The 21667-nt window shown below is 45.0% G+C and overlaps 1 protein-coding gene across 2 annotated transcripts in view; it reads left to right on the plus strand.

The window, feature by feature from the left end:
• Sec3 (exocyst complex component Sec3) overlaps positions 1 to 21667 on the plus strand; it is a 327711-nt gene that overhangs the window by 141439 nt on the left and 164605 nt on the right. For both annotated transcript variants that reach the window (XM_068356333.1, XM_068356340.1), the window contains exon 5: positions 6721 to 6829. In XM_068356333.1, the coding sequence (XP_068212434.1) occupies positions 6721 to 6829 (109 nt within the window). The remainder of the gene's footprint in view (positions 1 to 6720; positions 6830 to 21667) is intronic.

The raw sequence follows: 21667 nt of genomic DNA on the forward strand, positions 1-21667 counted from the left end.
TGCCGTGAGGCAGTTCCTGACGTTGTTTGCCCAGACGAGCCAGTCGTCCAGATAAGCCACTATTTGAATCCCTTGGGTTCGAAGTTCTTGGATTACCGTCTCTGCTAGTTTGGTGAAGATCCTGGGCGCTATGTCGAGCCCGAATGGCATCACTTTGAATGCATAGGCTTGTTTGCCTAGTTTGAAGCCTAGGAAAGGACGAAAGTGCCTTGCTATTGGAACGTGATAGTAGGCATCGGTAAGATCTATAGAGGTGGTGACGGCCCCACGGGGAAGTAAGGTCCGCACCTGAGAGACGGTTAGCATGTGGAACCTGTCGCAACGAATGAAGGAGTTCAGACGGGACAGGTCTAGGATTACTCTTCGCTTGTCTGAGCCTTTCTTTGGCACTCTGAACAATTGACCTTGAAATTTTAAGCGATGGACTCTCTGGATTGCGTTCTTCTGCGATAGGTCTTCTGTAAATGATCTTAGTTCCTCCGTTGGAAGTTGATAGAAACTGGTCGGTGGAGGGGGCCCTTTTATCCAGCTCCACCCCAGACCTTTGGAAATTATGCTGGAAGCCCAATTGCTGAACTTCCAACGGTCTCGAAAGATGTAAAGTCTCCCTCCTACCTGAAGATTTTCAATGGGCTGAGGATGACTTGCCTCCTCTGCCTCCGCGGAATGCCTTGCCTCGGTTGAAACCCCTTCCGCCACCTCTGTTACGAAAGGCACCTCTGGCGCCAGAGCCTCGGTTGCGTTGGTAGCCTTGGAAGGAACCTTGGGACTTGTAGGTGGGGTTGAAGGCAGGGGAGGTAGCATACGAGGTCGATGCTACCTGTGCCTGAGGGACCAACACATACTGTTGTTGAGGTTGTCCCTTCGAAGTAGAAGGTTGGGGTTGTACAATCTGAAGGGGCTGTCTGTTCTGGGAGGAATGGAAGGGCCTCAACCTCTTCCTGCCTCGGGCCGAGGCGCCAGCTGGTTCAAACTTCCGCTTGGGGACTAACTTTGAGGCTCTGATTAACCCTAGCTGCCTCGCTAAGTACGGAGTTTACCAAGTCCTCCGGGAAGAGGTCCGGGCCCCAGACCGGGGCTTTGATGAGCCTATTAGGCTCATGCCTGATGGTAGCCTCGGCTAACACGTGTCTCTGGCAACGGAATCTAGCGTTGAGAAACTCGAAAGCATCAACTAACAAGGTCTGTAGGAGGGATTTGGTGAGAACTTTAAAAAGAGATTCCTCCTCGTAAGTGATGGTAGTCATCTCGGCCAAAGTGGCTGAATTAATCGACCTACTCAGCCTGCACCGGGCCTCGAACTCAAGGCGGATTAGTGATTCCGGGAGCTTGGGAAGGCGTTCACTGAACTGTGTGGAAGCACAGTCAGCGCTCAGTTTGCCTGCCGGGAAGGTGGCCGGGGCATTAAGCCAGCACGCCAGCACTCGTGGTCACCTGGGAAGAGGAGGGAAGTCAAGTCTGTCTCCCGGAGCTGGGGCAGAGGCTTTTCTTCCTTGGCGGACTGATAGGCAATGTCCATGATCTTGGTGACGCATGGGGTGGGGGTTTGTTCGTCAACCACAAACATGGTATAAGAGCTCTTGTGGGGTGTGAGCATCGTGTTCACACAATCCCACTCGTTTAATGCCCGGACCAAGGTAGACTGGGCCTGTTCCTTGGGATAAATAACAGTCTCCCTAGGGACTTTATCTAAGCGGACCAGAGCCTCTTCGGTCAAACGGGCGAAGCCGGGGAAGGGGAATTGGAGTCCCGGCGGATAGAACTCGAAGTCCTCGATAGGCCGGGTGCCAAAACCCTCGATGGTCAGCATGCCATCTGTAAAAGGAGAATGCAGAGCCATCCTCCAGGGGTTACTTTTGGTGAATGGTGGGAGCTTGGAAGCATCGGGGATGGGGTATTGCTGCTGTTGTGGCAGCCCCGAACGCATGAGGCCTTGTACCAAGTTCTCATTGTTGGAGATCCTCTCAGTGAGGGGTGACATTAAAGACCCGATCTGGGAAAGAAGTTCCTTAGAAAAGGATTTCGGGTCGAAGGGTTCCTCCGGGGCGAGAACGGGGGCTGGCGTAGATATCGAACCATGAGAGGTCGAAGATACGGCAGTGGAGTCTTTGGGGACTCTAGAGGATGAAGTCTTGACCGACTTCGGGGATTTTGAAGACTTTCGGGTCTTGAATAAAGGCTTACGGTGAGCCTTAACCTTCGGGGTAACAGGGCGGGGCTTGAAATCAGCCCCGGGTGTCCCCGGAAAGCCCTGAAAAGAAGAATGAGCAGAAGTAGAAGAAAAAGTCGGGCTAAGGAGAGGAATCTTAGCCCGGGACCCACCTGCCTCACCTACCTCACTACCTACGTCCGGTTCGTCAAGAGCCATCCGTTCTATGTCCAGGTTGAGGGTAGCGACGTCTTCTGTGATAGTCCCGCCCGTCTCCTCCTGGCCCGGGGCTAAGAGCAGGGACTCGATCTTCTCAATAATGGGGTCCACCACGTCCTTGGGGACCGCAGCCGATGTCTTAGCATTGTGGTATATGAGGGAACACCATTCTTCTGAAAGGATGTAAGGCTTTTTAGCCTTTACGTTGCGGGCGAACCCGCCGATCCAGACCTTGAGGGTCGCCAGGGCTGAGGTCTTAGCCGGCTGGGAGCTCTGAAAGAGAATAGATTATTACTGGAGGTAAGTGGTTTCCACAAGGGAAGTAAAATAAGAAGGCTTAGGATCTCCTTGCGAAAACGAGGCCACCAAAAAGGGGACACATTGAAAATAACATGAATGACAGAGGTTAATACAATGTAAATTTAAAATTAACCGTAATTCTACTTACCGAGTCTGAGGTGAGCGTGGAGGCCAGCTTATAACAGACTACGCAATTGTCCGGGTGCCAGACGGTCAATCCATCCACAAGGATAGCACAGTGGGCGTGTGACCGACAAACGTCGTGGCCGCAGGGTTGGTGGAGGACCGCCGAGCAGGCTGTCATCGCACAGCGTACCGTCTGTAAAATAAAGATACATAAGTATCACGTGGTAAGCTAGAGGAGCCCGGGAGCTCCGGGAGCTTAAAGTACACCGCTATAGCAGTGGGTAAAACATTCTTAAGCCGTAAGGGCGATAAAGCTAGAGGAGCCCGGGAGCTCCGGGAGCTTAAAGTACACCGCTATAGCAGTGGGTAAAACATTCTTAAGCCGTAAGGGCGATAAAGCTAGAGGAGCCCGGGAGCTCCGGGAGCTTAAAGTACACCGCTATAGCAGTGGGTAAAACATTCTTAAGCCGTAAGGGCGATAAAGCTAGAGGAGCCCGGGAGCTCCGGGAGCTTAAAGTACACCGCTATAGCAGTGGGTAAAACATTCTTAAGCCGTAAGGGTGATAAAACACTTAATAGGTAACAGCTTAATAGGTAACAGAATAAGTCAATTCGTAACTATGATCATACAAGGGGGGGGGGGCAGTCGAGTAAAAGAACTATACAGTACATATAAATATAAGATTAATCGAATATGGTTAGGGATATACGCTGGCTCCGGAGAGACAACTGAGAGAGCCCGGGGCTCGTGTTAGCGTACCGGGGTAGGCGGGACATGGGAGGGGGGTTGTCGGGAGTCAGAGACTCACCGACGGGCTCAAGGACCTTAACCAAAAACTCGACAAGATAACTAGGTCCGGAAGCTACGAACGGGGATCCCGCAGATAAAATTATTAACATCGAGTGGGGTCCGTGAAGTGCGGAACGCCACACGAGGAGGGTGAAGGGAGGGATCCTATAATGGGTCCGTGTGGTGCGGAACGGGGAGGTAGCATCCAGGAATAAAATGTGTATATAAAAGACATGGAACCCAAAATATAGCAGAAATCCCTCCCGCCGACCGATGGCCAATCGGAGCGGCGGGGAGAAAACGGCTACGGGAGGGTAGGGGAAAACTATAAAATCTATAACATCTATAACATATAGCCTCGCTAACGTTCAAGGTCCGCCCGTGAAGGAGCCAGGCGATATCCCCGGGGATGGGGGGTGGGAGGGGGGAAAGGGTACGAGAGGACTCGACCCGCAAAACAAAGCAGCTGACTCCAAGGCTCGAGGAACGAGAGGCATCCCTGAAGTGGGGATGTAGGCGGGGGGAGGCTATCACGTGGACAGAGAGACCAGGTGTACCAACCTGGTCGAAGAACCACGACATAATGAATGATCAATACGGATAGACATAATATAATTGATATGGTATAAAATAAGTAGGAAAGCATGCGAATAATATAGTAAGAGAGGGACGCAAGGGAGAGGTAGGGGGGGGCCGAACCCTCCAGCGCGGGGAGGACCGAGCTGGGCAGGGGGGCCAACATAACACAAAGTCGGTGAGGTGCCGACATAAAAATATGAAAACAAACTGCCTCGCGAGAGTCCCACTCAAACTAAAGCAACTACTAGTCGGTAAAAATAATGTAACGTATCCGCTAGGATATGAAAACGTAATAGCGTGGAGTAACATAAAAAACTAGCAGCGCCCGAAGGCGATCAGGCATGCCAACCTAACACGAACTATGATACCGTAATATCATAACAACTGTATCGTAAATAACAGGATAATTAAATACCATAACTAAAATAAAATAACACGGGGTGTGAACCATGAAATACCCAGATAGGTTCAAAACGAAAAACAATCAGTATGGAAGACTAATTGTAAGGCGTTAAGAACGAGAGAGAGAGGAGGTAGCCAGCCGCCATGGCGGTCCCAAAGCGGGGCCGCGAACAGTGAAAATTAAAAACTGTGATAAAATAACAACTAAGGGCAAGGCTACCTCCAAAGACTCAAAACTCATAGATCTGTGGTACTTAACTTCAATGGAGTGACAGTAGAGTCCGACATCATGAGATAAATCCTGGGTAAAACCGGGAAAAACACACACCGAAAAAGAGAACAGCGTAAACACACGGTGCTATGAAAAGGAGTGACGTCACTAGTGTGGGTTGGACTGTTGGTAGTAGAGATCGGAGCTAGGGTCTTGAACGGCACCTCGCTGAACGGGGATGTTGAGAGGAGATATCTAAATGGTGCGAGGCCTCTGGTTGTGATTTATCACGCACCAGTTATTTATACCGACACCTTATTAGGTGAGCGAGCTGGGTTCAACCTAGCAGTCCTATACAATTTTTTCTCTGGTAGATTCATAGCAGTTTTTACCTTAGAAATGATGTTAAAGGAGCATTTCACTGGGCGGCACAGGTCGGAGCCCAGAAAAGAAATTTTTCAGTGACGCAGGTTCTTCAAGCTGGGGTGTGGAAACGTCAAACAACGTTCACATCCCACTACCTGCAAGACATGACCCACAGGAGACTCGATACATTCTCTATCGGTCCTGTGGTGGCTGCACAACAGCTGGTTTAAAACCTCAAGCTCCTTATTGGACAAGTAGCAGAAGGCTGAGGGCATTGTTACCCGGTTTTAGTCTGCATGAAAGAAAAGGTTTGACTAGACCTTATTCTTTTCTTCATTATTCCCTCTCTTGTGGAAAGCAGCATCCTGGGTTCTCTGCATAGCTGACCTCAAACCACTGCAGGTAAACCATGCTCCCTTGTGTTCCTAGTATTAAGATTAATACTGTTACGTCCCCATACCCTAACGAGGTGGTATTGGGAAAGTCCTAGTCTACAACTTTCCATCTAAAGAACTTCAGAACAACTTTCTAGGACGAGTCACACTTCTTCATACCTTCACACACAGCTTGCGTAGGCCGCAGACCTTGCGTAGCAAGGATCTGTGAGGTGCAGGGACTCCCAATTTCTTGGGTGCTTACACATTACACTCTCAAATAAGGAGTCCCCGGGCAAAGCCAAAAGCCAGACTGGCTGGGATGTCCACCCTTCCTAATGGGTGAGTTACCCCTATTAAATAGCGTGGTTTGTATTCTAGTTATGGAACAAATGACAAATTCGTAGCTCATTTGTATTTTTCCTAACTATACAAACCTTTGCTAGTTAACCAAACTTGCCTGCCAGCCCTATCCCCCTTGAAGTCCTACCTCCAAGCAAAATGAGCTCAAGCACAGGTGTGTGAGAGGGGGGTGGGGTAGCAAGCTACCCTCCCCTACCCCCGCTAACTAGCGGTGTGGGTAGTAAACCCTCGTTAAAAATTAATGGCTCGTCATTTCAGCTACGCCGAAAGTAATACCCTTATTAAATAGCTAAGGTTTGTTTAGTTAGGAAAAATACAAATTATCTACGAATTTGTCATTTTCAGTAGCTTAGTGGAAACATGTCGGACTTGCAGTCCATGGGACGAGAATGGAAGGCAATTATTTTTCCTTGTGTTCACAACCTTGCCATCTTTATGAGCTTGGAGTGGATTTTATTTCTGAGGAATATATAGGATTACATGTAGGGTTCAGCAGCCATTGTCTGGTCCCCCCGGGTAGTCACGGGTTTAAGCTCTGATCATAAGCATATATGGTCAGGTTCTTGGAAATTGTATGACAAGAGTAATGAGAAGTGACCCATTTTTTGCTTTAGTTGTGCATGAAAAATGTTACAATCATTAAACTATTAATGGTGCTCTTTCTAACTCTCCATCAGAATATGGGTACTGTATTTAGAAAAAGATCACAAATATGGATCTGAGCATTCCTGAAAATCAAAAGTGTTAGAAGTTTTACCTAAACTTTTGTAATTAACAGAGCTATTTTCCCCTGTTTGATTTAAGGAATTTCATATACTGTATCTCTACTTTTCTTTTTCAGCTTTGTTGTCGATATTTGCCAAAGCAAAAACCTCAGTTCATTAATGTACCTGCTGATCTAATTGAAGAAAATGCTACTTTTGCAGAAAATGGAGACGTTACTACTGCAGGTACGTTTTCTCATATACAAGACAGTACATATTTGTTTGCATAAAGATATAAATTTGGCAAGTTGTACTATATAGAATTAGCTTTTTAGGGAAATAAAAAAATTACATTAAGAAACTACAGTATTGATGTTCATACTACATACAGATTTTGAATTTTACCTGTTTTGATGCCCTATAGGTAATATCTACTTCATGTTGAATACTTGCTTGAAGTAAATAGAGTGGAGATTAATATGGCATAGCTTTTATTCATTATGAATATATATTAATGGGTTGAATGTCCTTTTTTTAATTATTTTCTTAATTTTGTAAAGGGATATTTCCTGTAGCAATTATTACTCTACTAGAGAGTTCAAACTGCTAATCAAATGGTCTGTATTTTATTCAATTACTTTGTTTCACTAATTAGAAGTGGTGTGCAACTGTTCTTTTACTTATCCAATCCCATTGTAATAGGTTGGTCAACCTGCCCTAATTACCTTTGCCGACTTCATTGTGAAGGTTAGGTTTTGATAGGCGTATGTTTGTATGACAGTCTGTGTTTGTGATTTGCATAACACAAAAACTATTTGACTGAATCTCATGAAATTTGGTGGGAAAATTGGCAATGATTCAAGGACAATTTGATCAAATTTTTTAATAAAATTCAAGGCCAAGGTGAGTGACTGGGTCAAAGGCCAGAGTCACGAAAAGGTAAAATATTTCTTTTTCAATATTAAACTTAGCCGGTGATCATATAGCTGTCAGCTCTGCTGCCCGACAGAAAAACCTAAGGACAAAATACGCCAGCGATCGCTATACAGGTGGGGGTGTACATCAACAGCGCCATCTGTCGAGCAGGTACTCAAGTACTCCATGTCAACACAGAACCAATTTTCTCTCTGTCGTGCCACTGGCAAGACCTACTAAATACGCTGTCACTAACTGGATTTGTTTTCACAACTATTTGGTGAAGTACACTATTCCAGTTTTGAGCTTTCGCTATGCAGGGGTTTTATCTTCATCTCAAAACTTGAACTCGTTTTGGATAGATTTAATTATGGTGACAAAGAGAGTATGGACTCTCTTTCACTTTTAAATGGCCGACCCTTCCCTTAGACGGAAGTGTGTTTAGGTTTTTAGTAATTTTGCTTATCACGTTATAGATCTATATATTTTATATCTCTCCGCCTTTATTAGGCCTCTTCGATTAACTTTCCATTTTTTTTAAACATATAAAAATAAATTTTTCAATATTAATCTTACCCGATGATCATGTAGCTGTCAACTCTGTTGCCCGACAGAAATCTACGGTCGGGATACGCCAGCGATCGCTATACAGGTGGCGGTGTACACAACAGCGCCATCTGTGAGCAGGTACTCAAGTACTTCTTGTCAACAAGAACTCAATTTTTCCTCTGTCGTGCCACCGGCTAGACCTACTGGGATACGCTGTTGATTCTGGAGTTATTGCTCACGATTTGGTGATGTATTTGCTCTAGAGTTTAGCCTTCGCTATTCAGGAAGCTTTATCTTTAGCTTAGCAAGCTTTCGGAATTAATTTGAATTAATTATGGTGACGAAGAGAGTATGGACTCTCTTTCACTTTTAAATGGCCGACCCTTCCCTTAGACGGAAGTGTTGGTGTCGAAGAGAGTATAGACTCTCTTTCACTTTTTATTTTATATCTCTCCGCCAATTATAGGCCTCTTCGATTAACTTTCTTTAAAAAAAAAAAAAAAAAAAAAAAAAAAATATGCGACCTTTCCTAATAGTAGGCGGTCCTTACTTGGAACCGAAGTTAATTAACATTGAGCTCGTCATATCGTTTTTCCTGTTAAGAATTTATGCTATTTTAATTTTATGTTTTTGAAAGAATTTCTTTGATAAGTCTCGTAATGTTTTCAAAGTTGAACTAACGTTTTGTTTAGTCTCCGCAGTTGTTGACGTTCAGAACGTTCAACTTGCGCTATATCGTTACGATATAGAGAGAGTATTCACGGTTTCACGTTGCAGTAAGAGTAAACCGATTCTAGCGTTTCGTTCATTCTTTCTTAGCTTAAATGGTTTTAATTCTAATAAAGGAGCTTTTTATTTGGGAAACCTTTGTTTTTTTGTTTTTTTCCTTTAACAAATAATATGTTTTAACGATATATATTTTGGGCTCATCTCTCAGGTTCTAAGTCAAGAGAGAGAGAGAGAGAGATAGAGACGGAGGGAGAGAGAGGAGGATAAACGTTTCGTTCAAGCGGGTAACGTTGTTCTCGTTTTTTTTTGCTCTTCTCCCTAGTCGATAGAGGGGAAGAAGGTAAAACGTTTCTAGAGTTTTATTCTTGTTCCCAGGCTTTATGCGGTGAGAGATTTTAAACGTAGTTTATTTGATCTAGTGTTTAGTCTCTTTTCCAGCCACTGAATTCTTTATCTTTCATTATGTTTTTCTGTTACATTGTAATACTGTTTTCGCAATTACTACCTTTTAATGAAGGATAGGATTGCGTGTTTCAGGTACAAACCACTTAAAGTTTCGAGTTCAGTGAAATAAGTGCAAACAGAAAATCAAAAGTGATAAAGTGATATGCGCAAAGTGTTACAGTGTTGCGTTCGAGGGTTCGTCTGTTCGTGCCAGTGGTTCACCTAGTCTGGGACCTCTTACAAGCTCCCAAGCCCAGGGGAGAAGTAATGTCGAAGGACTTATGGGTTCCTCAGGCCTTGATCGACGAACAGACGTTTCCCTCTGTGGTTTCGGGTGTATCTACACACGTTGCCGACGTGATCACCCCACCCACACAAAGACGAGAGAGCCCATTTATTCCTCGTCTGCGGAAGAGGTTTCTCGCAGAAACCATGGACCAAATCTTGCAGCTTTTAAGTGCAAGTCGGTCCCTTCCGCGCAAGTCCAACGGCCTAGGTGTAGCCACTGGGTCAGTTCGGACTCGCTGCAGTACGACAACTGCACACCTCCTAAGAGAGGCTAGGTGGTACCGCAACAGGCAGTAACTCCGTCTGTTGCCGCACCAGCTGTTTTAGACCCTCAGTCACAACGGACAGTAGCTCCGTTTGTTGTTGTCTTTCATAGACCCTAGTGGTCCATGCTGCAGACTTTACAGTCTCAGCTTGCTCCTTCATACAGGAGTATCATGCTGGAAGGTTGACAATGCAGCCTGTTTACCTACAACCCGCCGAGGTTGTGCGCTCAGCAGATACTGCGGCTGCCTGCTCCCACACCACACCTGTGAGAGCTCCTCCACCGATGCGCAGTCCTCACTGCCAGACGCATGTTCTTGCTGCACCATCTGCTAACATGCGTGAGCTGCCGCATCAGGAGTTGCCGGGTTCCAGCACTATGCGGCATTCTCCTCAGCCCATGCAGCATGCTCTGCAGACCTTACAGCATGCTCCGCATACCATGCAGCATGAGCCGCATTCCATGCAGCATGAGCCTCATACCATGCAGCATGAGCCTCATCCCATGCAGCATGAGCCTCATTCCATGCAGCATGAGCCTCATCCCATGCAGCATGAGCCGCATGCCATGCAGCATGAGCCGCATACCATGCAGCATGAGCCGCATCCCATGCAGCATGAGCCGCATCCCATGCAGCATGAGCCGCATGCCTTACCTCATGCTCTGCATACCATACCGCATGCTCTGCATACCTTACAGCATGCTCTGCATACCTTACAGCATGCTCTGCATTCCTTACAGCATGCTCTGCATACCTTACAGCATGCTCTGCATACCTTACAGCATGCTCTGCATACCTTACAGCATGCTCTGCATACCATACCGCATGCTCCTCAACCCACCGCAGCCCCTCCCACGCACCAGCACTCTGCTTTTGTTGTTGCCAGCTCCCACACTCCGACTGCGGAGAAGGTTGACGATGCACCCGTGGGCCTACACCTCCCACGGTTGTGCGCCCGGCATGGCTTCATGCTCTCACACTCTTGTTGTGAGAGCTCCTCCACCCATGCACAGTCAACCCTGCCAGATGTTTGATGACTCCCACACACAGAGCACTCCGTTGCCGTGCGGGAGCTACCGCAAGCTGTCGTGTTTTGACACGGTGTGTCAGCCTCCGCAACACACTGTGGTTACCGCCACTCGCCAGCAGCAAACTAGTCAGGCAGGAGTTGAGGCTTACCCTCACTGAGAGCACTTAGCTTTTCTCGGATATGGTTCCTGTAGATGAGAAAGTGCTGTTCTCCCTCCTTCTGATATTCCCTTGAGGACTCTGTCATTTGGAGAGGAGCCTTAAGCTGCTTAGCCTCCTATGGACTTTTATTTAAGCATAACATGCTTCCAGGGAGGGTAAATGGTTCCGCTTCAGTCGCTAACCCCGTCTGTTGCCACACCTGCTCCCATAGACCTTGAGCTTTGTTGCAAGACATGCAGTCCAAGCTTAGTCCTTGATAGAGGATTTCTTTTTACGGAGTCAGTGTGTCACTGGGAAGACGTTCAACAACCAGCAGAGGTGACTTGTTGTGACGCGGTGCGGCAACCTCAGCAACCCGATAAAGAGTTGTCTGTACTACCCAGACAGTCTAGACAGTTTCGGGTTGTCGCTGTACTTCCTCGCTTCCCCATGGTTGACAGTTCACAGACTGTGCAGCAGTACCATGATCTTGTGTCCGGCTCCATCAGACGACTGGCTTTTAAGAGCTCCCACAAGTCGTCGCTGTCTGGAGAATCTCAGATGGACTATGGATCTGACCAAGGAACTGGGCCTCCTGGTCAATTTAGAGAAGTCCCAGCTCGTCCCAGCCCAGACCTTTGTCTACCTGGGTATGGAGATTCAGAGTCGAGTTTTTCGGGCTTTTCCGTCGGCCCCAAGGATCAACCAAGCCCTAGAATGCATCCAGAGCATGCTGAGAAGGAATCGATGCTCAGTCAGGCAGTGGATGAGTCTAACAGGGACACTTTCATCGCTGGCCCTGTTCATCGAGTTAGGGAGACTCCACCTCCGCCCCCTTCAGTATCATCTAGCTGCTCACTGGATAAAGGACATGACGCTAGAGACGGTCTCAGTTCCTGTTTCCGAAGAGATGAGGTCTACTCTAACGTGGTGGAAGAACAGCTTTCTTCTCAAGGAAGGTCTACCTTTGGCTGTTCAGAACCCCGACCGCCGTCTCTTCTCGGACGCATCAGACACGGGCTGGGGTGCGACATTGGACGGACAGGAATGCTCGGGAACATGGAATCAGGAGCAAAGGACACTTCACATCAATTGCAAGGAGTTGTTGGCGGTTCATCTGGCCTTGATAAACTTCAAGTCCCTCCAGCTAAACAAGGTGGTGGAGGTGGACTCCGACAACACCACAGCCTTGGCTTACATCTCCAAGCAGGGAGGGACTCATTCGAGGAAGTTGTTCTAGATCGCAAGGGACCTCCTCATCTGGTCAAAAGATCGAAAGCTCACGCTGGGAACGAGGTTCATTCAGGGCGATATGAATGTCATGGCAGATCGCCTCAGCCGGAAGGGTCAGGTCATCCCCACAGAGTGGACCCTTCACAAGAATGTTTGCAGCAGACTTTGGGCCCTGTGGGGTCAGCCAACCATAGATCTGTTCGCTACCTCGATGACCTAGAGGCTCCCGTTGTATTGTTCTCCGATTCCAGACCCAGCAGCAGTTCACGTGGATGCTTTTCTGCTGGATTGGTCCCATCTCGACCTGTATGCATTCCCGCCGTTCAAGATTGTCAACAGGGTACTTCAGAAGTTCGCCTCTCACAAAGGGACACGGCTGACGTTGGTTGCTCCCCTCTGGCCCGCGAGAGAATGGTTCACAGAGGTACTGCAATGGCTGGTCGACATTCCCAGGACTCTTCCTCTAAGAGTGGACCTTCTACGTCAACCTCACGTAAAGAAGGTACACCCAAACCTCCACGCTCTTCGTCTGACTGCCTTCAGACTATCGAAAGACTCTCAAGAGCTAGAGGCTTTTCGAAGGAGGCAGCCAGAGCGATTGCCAGAGCAAGGAGGACATCCACTCTCAGAGTCTATCAGTCTAAATGGGAAGTCTTCCGAAGCTGGTGCAAGGCCAATGCAGTTTCCTCAACCAGTACCACTGTAACCCAGATTGCTGACTTCCTGTTACATCTAAGGAACGTAAGATCCATTTCAGCTCCTACGATCAAGGGTTACAGAAGTATGTTGGCAGCGGTTTTCCGCCACAGAGGCTTGGATCTTTCCACCAACAAAGATCTACAGGACCTCCTTAGGTCTTTTGAGACCTCAAAGGAACGTCGGTTGTCCACTCCAGGCTGGAATCTAGACGTGGTCCTAAGGTTCCTTATGTCATCAAGATTTGAACCTCTCCAATCAGCCTCTTTTAAGGACCTCACATTAAAAACTCTTTTCCTCGTGTGCTTGGCAACAGCTAAAAGAGTAAGTGAGATCCACGCCTTCAGCAGGAACATAGTTTTCACATCTGAAACGGCTACATGTTCCTTGCAGCTCGGTTTTTTGCTAAAAACGAGCTTCCTTCACGTCCTTGGCCTAAGTCGTTCGAGATCCCAAGCCTGTCCAACTTGGTGGGGAACGAACTGGAGAGAGTACTTTGCCCAGTTAGAGCTCTTAGGTACTATCTAAAAAGGTCAAAACCTTTACGAGGACAATCAGAAGCCTTATGGTGTGCTATCAAGAAGCCTTCTCTTCCAATGTCTAAGAACTCAGTTTCTTACTACATCAGGCTTCTGATTAGGGAAGCACATTCTCATCTGAAGGAAGAAGACCTTGCTTTGCTGAAGGTAAGGACACATGAAGTGAGAGCTGTGGCTACTTCAGTGGCCTTCAAACAGAACCGTTCTCTGCAGAGTGTTATGGATGCAACCTATTGGAGAAGCAAGTCAGTGTTCGCATCATTCTATCTCAAAGATGTCCAGTCTCTTTACGAGAACTGCTACACCCTGGGACCATTCGTAGCAGCGAGTGCAGTGGTAGGTGAGGGCTCAGCCACTACATTCCCATAATCCCATAACCTTTTTAACCTTTCTCTTGAATACTTTTTATGGGTTGTACGGTCGGCTAAGAAGCCTTCCGCATCCTTGTTGATTTGGCGGGTGGTCAATTCTTTCTTGAGAAGCGCCGAGGTTAGAGGTTGTGATGAGGTCCTTTAGTATGGGTTGCAGCCCTTTATACTTCAGCACCTAAGAGTCGTTCAGCATCCTAAGAGGACCGCTACGCTCAGTAAGGAAGACGTACTTAATAAAGGCAGAGTAATGGTTCAAGTCGTCTTCCTTACCAGGTACTTATTTATTTTATGTTATTTTTGAATAACTAATAAAATGAAATACGGGATACTTAGCTTCTTTGTTAACATGTATGCTGGTCTCCACCCACCACCCTGGGTGTAAATCAGCTACATGATCATCGGGTAAGATTAATATTGAAAAATTTTATTTTCATTAGTAAAATAAATTTTTGAATATACTTACCCGATGATCATGAATTTAAGGACCCGCCCTTCCTCCCCATAGAGAACCAGTGGACCGAGGAGAAAATTGAGTTCTTGTTGACAAGAAGTACTTGAGTACCTGCTCACAGATGGCGCTGTTGTGTACACCCCCACCTGTATAGCGATCGCTGGCGTATCCCGACCGTAGATTTCTGTCGGGCAACAGAGTTGACAGCTACATGATCATCGGGTAAGTATATTCAAAAATTTATTTTACTAATGAAAATAACATTTTTATGTTTTGTTTATATGCGACCTTTCCTGATAGTAGGCGGTCCTAACTTGGAACCGAAGTTAATCAACGTTGAGCCCGTTATATCGTATTTAACCTTTAAAGAATTTAAAACTTTTTAAATTTAATGTTTTATGAAAGAATTTCTTTGATAGTCTTCGTACTGTTTTCAAAGATGAACTAACGTTTAGTTTTTTAGACTACGCAGTTGTTGACGTTCAGGACGTTCAACTTGCGCTCTATCGTTACGATAGACAGAGAGTGTATCACGGTTTCACTTTGCAGGAAGAGTAAATCGATTCTGACGTTTCGTTCATTCTTTCTTAGCTTAAATGGTTTAAATTCTAAATTAAAGGAACTTTTTATTTGGAAAACCTTTCAGTTTTTTCCTTTAACCATATAACATGTTTTTTTGACGATATATAATTGGGCTCTTCTCTCAGGTGCGAAATCAAGAGAGAAAGAGAGAGATAGATAGAGACGGAGGGAGAGAGAGAAAAAAAAATAAAACGTTCCGTTCAAGCGGGTAACGTTGTTCTCGTGTACTCTCCTCCCTAGTCGCTGTACGGGGAAGAAGGTAAAACGTTTCTAGGGTTTTATTCTTGTCCCCAGGCTATGTGCGGTGAGAGATTGTAAACGTAGTTTAATTGAACTAGTGTTTAGTCTCTTTCCCAGCCACTGAATTCTTTATCCTTATATGTTTTCTGTTTTTGCTAGTATTAATGAGCTGCATTATACGACTGTTTTCGCAATTACTACCTTTTAATGAAGGGTAGAATTGCGTGTTTCAGGTAGAAATCAGTAAAAGTTTCGATTTCAGTGAAATAAGTGCAAAACAGAAAATCGAAGTGATAAAGTGATATGCGCAAAGTGGCCAACAACCTTCCAACCGGTGGGTTGTGCGCCCTGTTGACGCTGAGGTATCCTACTCGCGTCTGCCAGTTGAGGTGGTTCCTCCACCAATGCGACCCAGTGTGGGTTGCCAGTCGCACGTTGACGTTAAGCGACGCTCGGAGGTGGTTGTTGACGTTCAGTGTCACTAGGAAGACGTTCAACAACCAGCAGAGGTGACTTGTTGTGACGCAGTGCGTCAACCTCAGCAACCCGGTAGGGTGTTGACTGCACAACCCAGACAGTCTAGACAGTTTCGGGTTGACGCTGTACTTCCTCGCGCACCCATGGTTGTTGACAGTTCACAGACTGTGCAGCAGTGCCATGATATTGCGTCCGGCTCTGTCACGCATCCACCAGTGCGACCGGATTCAGCGAGTCAGACGTTGCCCACTCCGTTGCCGTTTCCTCATCAGTTTCGGATGAGGAACCCTCTGATGAGGACGTTGCTGAACAAGACGATCAACCCCCAGCCCTGCTATCCATCCAGAAGATGCTGAAGAAGGAACGCTGCCCAGTCAGGCTGTGGATGAGTCTGGTAGGGACCCTGTCATCCGTGGATCAATTTGTGTCACTAGGAAGACTACACCTCCGTCCTCTTCTATACCATCTAGCTTTTCACTGGAAAAAGGACAAGACGCTAGAAGCGGTCTTGATCCCGGTTTCCGGAAAGATAAAGTCTGGTCTGACTTGGTGAAAGGACTATATCAACCTTAGAGAGGGTCTTCCCCTGACTGTTCAGACTCCCAACCACGTTCTCTTCTCGGACGCATCGGACGTAGGCTGGGGTGCGACATTAGACGGTAGGGAATGCTCGGGATTATGGAACTCGAGTCAAAGGACAATGCATTTCACTGCAAGAAGCTACTGGCAGTACGTCTGACCCCGAAAAGCTTCAGGTCTCTCTTTCAAGGCAAAGTGGTGGAGGTGAACTCGGACAACACCACGGCTTTGGCGTACATCTCCAAGCAAGGAGGGACCTACTCTCTGACATGGTACGAGATCGCAAGGGACCTCCTCACCTGGTCAAAAGGTCTAGACATTTCACTAGTAACGAGGTTCATCCAAGGCAACTTGAATGTCATGGCAGATTGTCTCAGTCGGAAGGGACAAATAATTCCAACAGAATGGACCCTCCACAAGGATGTTTGCAAGAGACTTTGGGCCACCTGGGGCCAGCCAACCATAGATCTCTTCGCAACCTCGATGACCAAGAGGCTCCCAATATTTTGCTCACCAATCCCGGACCCAGCAGCAGTTCATATAGATGCCTTTCTACTAGATTGGTCACATCTAGATCTATATGCATTCCCTCCGTTCAAGATTGTCAACAAGGTACTGCAGAAGTTCGCCTCTCACGAAGGGACAAGGTTGACGCTAGTTGCTTCCCTCTGGCCCGCGAGAGAATGTCTCACCGAGGTACTTCGATGGCTAGTAGACGTTCCCAGAACGCTTCCCCTAAGGGTGGACCTTCTACGTCAGCCACGCGTAAAGAAGGTACACCAAGGCCTCCACGCTCTTCGTCTGACTGCCTTCAGACTTTCGAAAGACTCTCGAGAGCTAGAGGCTTTTCGAAGGAGGCAACCAGAGCGATTGCTAGAGCAAGGAGAACATCCACCCTTAGAGTCTACCAATCGAAGTGGGAAATCTTCCGAAACTGGTGCAAGTCAGTATCCGTATCCTCGACCAGTACCTCTGTAACTCAAATAGCTGACTTTCTCTTATATCTGAGGAAAGAAAGATCTCTTTCAGCTCCCAATATCAAGGGTTACAGAAGCATGTTGGCATCAGTCTTCCGTCACAGAGGCTTAGATCTTTCCAACAATAAAGATCTACAGGACCTCCTTAAGTCTTTTGAGACCACGAAGGAGCGTCGTTTGGTTACGCCTGGTTGGAATTTAGACGTGGTACTAAGATTCCTTATGTCAGACAGGTTCGAACCTCTACAATCAGCCTCCCTGAAAGATCTCACCTTTAAGACTCTTTTCCTGATATGCTTAGCCACAGCTAAAAGAGTCAGTGAGATTCATACCTTCAGCAAGAACATCGGATTCTCATCCGAAACGGCTACATGTTCTACAACTTGGTTTTCTAGCCAAACACGAGCTGCCTTCTCGGCCTTGACCAATATCGTTCGATATTCCAAACTTATCGTATGGTTGGAAATGAACTAGAAAGAGTCTTATGTCCTGTAAGAGCTCTTAAGTTCTGTTTAAAACCTTTACGAGGCCCGTCTGAAGCTTTATGGTGTTCAGTTAAGAATCCATCTTTGCCTATGTCAAAGAATGCTTTATCCTATTTTATCAGACTGTTAATACGAGAAGCTCATTCCCATCTGAATGAGGAAGACCAAGCTTTGCTGAAGGTAAGGACACACGAAGTTAGAGCTGTCACAACTTCCGTGGCCTTTAAACAAATTAGATCTCTGCAAAGTATATTCGACGCAACCTATTGGATAAGCAAATCAGTGTTCGCGTCTTTTTATCTTAAGAATGTCCAGTCTCTTTACGAGAACTGCTACACTCTGGGACCATTCGTAGCAACGAGTGCAGTAGTGGGTGAGGGCGCAACCACTACAATTCCCTAATTCCATAACCTTTTTTAATCTTTCTCTTGAAATGTTTTATTATTGTTTTTGGGTTGTCCGGAAGGCTAAGAAGCCTTTCGCATCCTACTTGATTTGGCGGGTGGTCAAAGTCATTTCTTGAGAAGCGCCTAGATTAGAGGTTTTGATGAGGTCCTTTAGTATGGGTTGCAACCCTTCATACTTCAGCTCCTAGGAGTCGCTCAGCATCCTATGAGGATCGCGAGGCTCAGTAAGGAAGACGTACTTAAAAAGGCAGAGTAATTGTTCAAGTCGACTTCCTTACCAGGTACTTATTTATTTTATGTTTGTTATTTTGAATAACTGCTAAAATGAAATACAAAATACTTAGCTCATAATAATGTCAACATGTAATGCTGGTCTCTACCCACCCCCCTGGGTGTGAATCAGCTATATGATCACCGGCTAAGTTAAATATTGAAAAATGTTATTTTCATTAGTAAAATAAATTTTTGAATATACTTACCCGGTGATCATAAATTAAAGGACCCTCCCTTCCTCCCCAATAGAGACCCAGTGGGCAGAGGAGAAAATTGGTTCTGTGTTGACATGGAGTACTTATCTTTTATATTATTCTTATATGTATCTATATATTTTCTTAATAATTTTAACCAAAAATGATAGTTATTTGAAAATATTTTTTACCATATACTTCAAGAGAAAAAATATTGATTTGTAAAAAACGGAAAAAGAAAAAGGTTTTCTTTTCAAAGAAGATATTAATAAAAACTATTACTAATGAAAAAATATGTACAATACAAAACCTGAAATAAAAGTGAACAATTCAATATATATTATAGCTATATACGTAACAAAACAAATGGTTGAATATAAGTCTTGTCTTTTTACTTCAAATGAATGCTAAAAAAACTGCTTCTGTTCTTTTATAGATGGCACTAACCATTTTCGTTAAGGCCTGGGTTTCATAAACAAAGGACCTTTAATTACATCTGTGATTTGAAAAAGGTATGTATCCGTTAGGTGCTCTGGATACTCATGTACCCCTGATGCCTGGCGGATGATCTTAGTAGATCACTTGCCTTAGTTAGGCACTGGGCATCACAAGGAACTGGCTGTCCTTTGATGACTCAAACCAACGAATCCTCTATGGATTTAATCTTTCTTTGAAAAGCGAAAATGAAGGAATGGCCCCCGTCCCGGGAGTTGTAGGGTGCTAAGAATCTCCCGGTTAATAAATACAAAAGAAAAATGGAAAATTGGTAATTGGAATGTTAGAAATATGAATCAGTTTTGGAAGTTACAGCAAGTAGAGAATGAATTTATGAATTACAGTTTGGATATCTTAGCCCTAAGAACTCACACCAAGGCAATACATATTTACAGTATCTACTCAGGAAGAACAGATGGAGTTGGAAGAGAAGGGGTAGGAATGACGACACCAAGAGCAGAAAAGTCATTAATGGAATGAAGAGCTGTATATAGCAGATGGTCACTTGCAAAGTTTCAATCAAAGCAGTGCAATATGAGTACTATAGTTAACTATGCACCAACAAATGATTCCCCTGAAGACAGGAAAGATGAATACTATAAGGAATTGCAGTGTGTAACAGATGAGATCCAAGAGAGAGATACGAAAATTGTGATTGGTGACTTCAATTCTGAAGTTGCAAGGAATAATCGAGGTATAGAGAATGTGATGGGTGTTGAGGGTCTTGGCGAAGTTGCAAATGAAAATGGGGCAGATTTTATAAGTTTTTGTTCTTTTCCAGCACAAGGACATCCACAAATATACATGGGCTTCATCATGTGGCAATTACAAAAATCAAATAGATCACATAGCCATTGATAAAGAGAGAAGGAGGACTCTGAGAAGTATAAGAAGCTATAGAGGTGCAAATATTGGTAATGACCACTAGCTCCTCTTGCTACACTGAAATTAAAACCGAATGCACCCAACAGAAATGTAGATAAAATATCTAGGTCTGATACAACTAGCTTCTAGAGAATGAACAGAGAAATCTTTGTAATTGAATGTAAGAATCGATTTGCAGTCTTAGAGACTTTAGGAGACAAATAGCAAACAATTAACGAATGATACTTGGGATACTATAAAAAGGAGACAAAGATAGAAGTTGATTGTTGGAAGTTTTTGAGGAAGTAATGAAAATTGCAAGGTAGAGCATGCTAACCATTCCAGTATTGATAGTGAGGTCAAAAGAAAAGCCAGAAATGACTGGCGAGAATATTTAGACAGGAAAGCAGATGAGTCTGACAAAGCTATGGATTCAGGAAGTGGCTATGGTATAAGAATTGTACATAGAATTAACATAGAAATCTCTACGGGAGCAAAGCAGAAGAAGCATATAACGATCAAAAAGAAAGATGGAGCTGTTATAACAACAGAAGATGAAGAAAGGCAACGTTGGATGGAACACTTTAGTGGGGTCATGAATAGGAGATATAAAGGGATTAATTTGATTGATATACCTGAAGCTGAGGAATACCTTGATGTGCCCATCAATGAATTCAGTGTGTTTGAAGTCGAAGCTATCTTTTAAAAAACTCGAAGAGATGGGATTCCTCTAGTTATGATGGAATAACTGCTAAGATAATATTGGCCGAAAATGATGTGACTCTCAGATTACTTACAAGATTATTTTGTAGAATGTGGCGTGAAGAGGCAAAGCCTGATGAATGGGAGCTAGGAGTGTTGGTGAAAACGGCAAATAGGAGATCTGACTGATTGCAATATTTACAGAGGTATCACTCTTACGTCAGTTGTCATGAAAATACTATGTTGTTTATCCTCCTCATGCATTTTGTAATGCATAGAAGAGTTGGTGATGTAGGAAAAGGATTGGACTGGATTGGTAACAGGATATTAGCTGACCTAGAGTATGCTGATGACGCTGTCCTTATTAGCAGAAAACCACAGGTCAAGATAAATAGAAGAAAGACAGAGATGAGGAGATTGGAACATGCAATGGAAGAGGAAATATCATTGGAAGGAAAAAGGTTTAATGAGGTGGAACCATTTAAATATTCAGGAACTATGATATCTACTACAGGGATTAAGATTTTGAGTTCAATGAAAGATTGAAAAAAACAAATGAGACAATGGCTAGGTTAAGTAATATCTGGAAATCAAATCGCCTGAAATTACATATAAAAGTCTGGCTATATATCAGTTTAGTGAGATCAGTGTTACTGTGTGGATACGAGTCGTGGTATAACAATGAAACAATATCCAACAGATTTTATAGATTTGAAAACAAAGCCCTCAGAAGAATATTGGGAGTTAAATGGGAGGACATGATTAGAAAGGAAACTAGAAGAGAGATCACTCAAGTGCCATATGTGGATGAGATCATGGTGAGGGGTAGATGGAGATGGTTTAGGCATGCTCTTCGCTCTCTCCAAGAGATTAGTTCACCAAACTTTCAACCAGGCTCCACATGGCCCTAGAAAAGTTGGAAGACCCAGGCCTACATGGCTGAGGACTATGAAGCGCAAAATAGATGTTGAATGGAGAAGCATTTATTTAAAAGCTCAAGATAGAGACGAATGGCAATCTAACCGAGGTCCTTTGCGTCAATAGGCGTAGGAGGAGATGATGATATGTGGTTTCAAGCTATTTAACTTAAAGTGAGTCACTTTGCCTCCCTCTTCCGCTAAAAACCATTTTGTTGCTATACTAATGCAAAATAATGGA

Source organism: Palaemon carinicauda, chromosome 2 (genome assembly GCF_036898095.1).
Source record: "Palaemon carinicauda isolate YSFRI2023 chromosome 2, ASM3689809v2, whole genome shotgun sequence".
NCBI classification, from domain to species: Eukaryota; Metazoa; Arthropoda; class Malacostraca; order Decapoda; family Palaemonidae; genus Palaemon; species Palaemon carinicauda.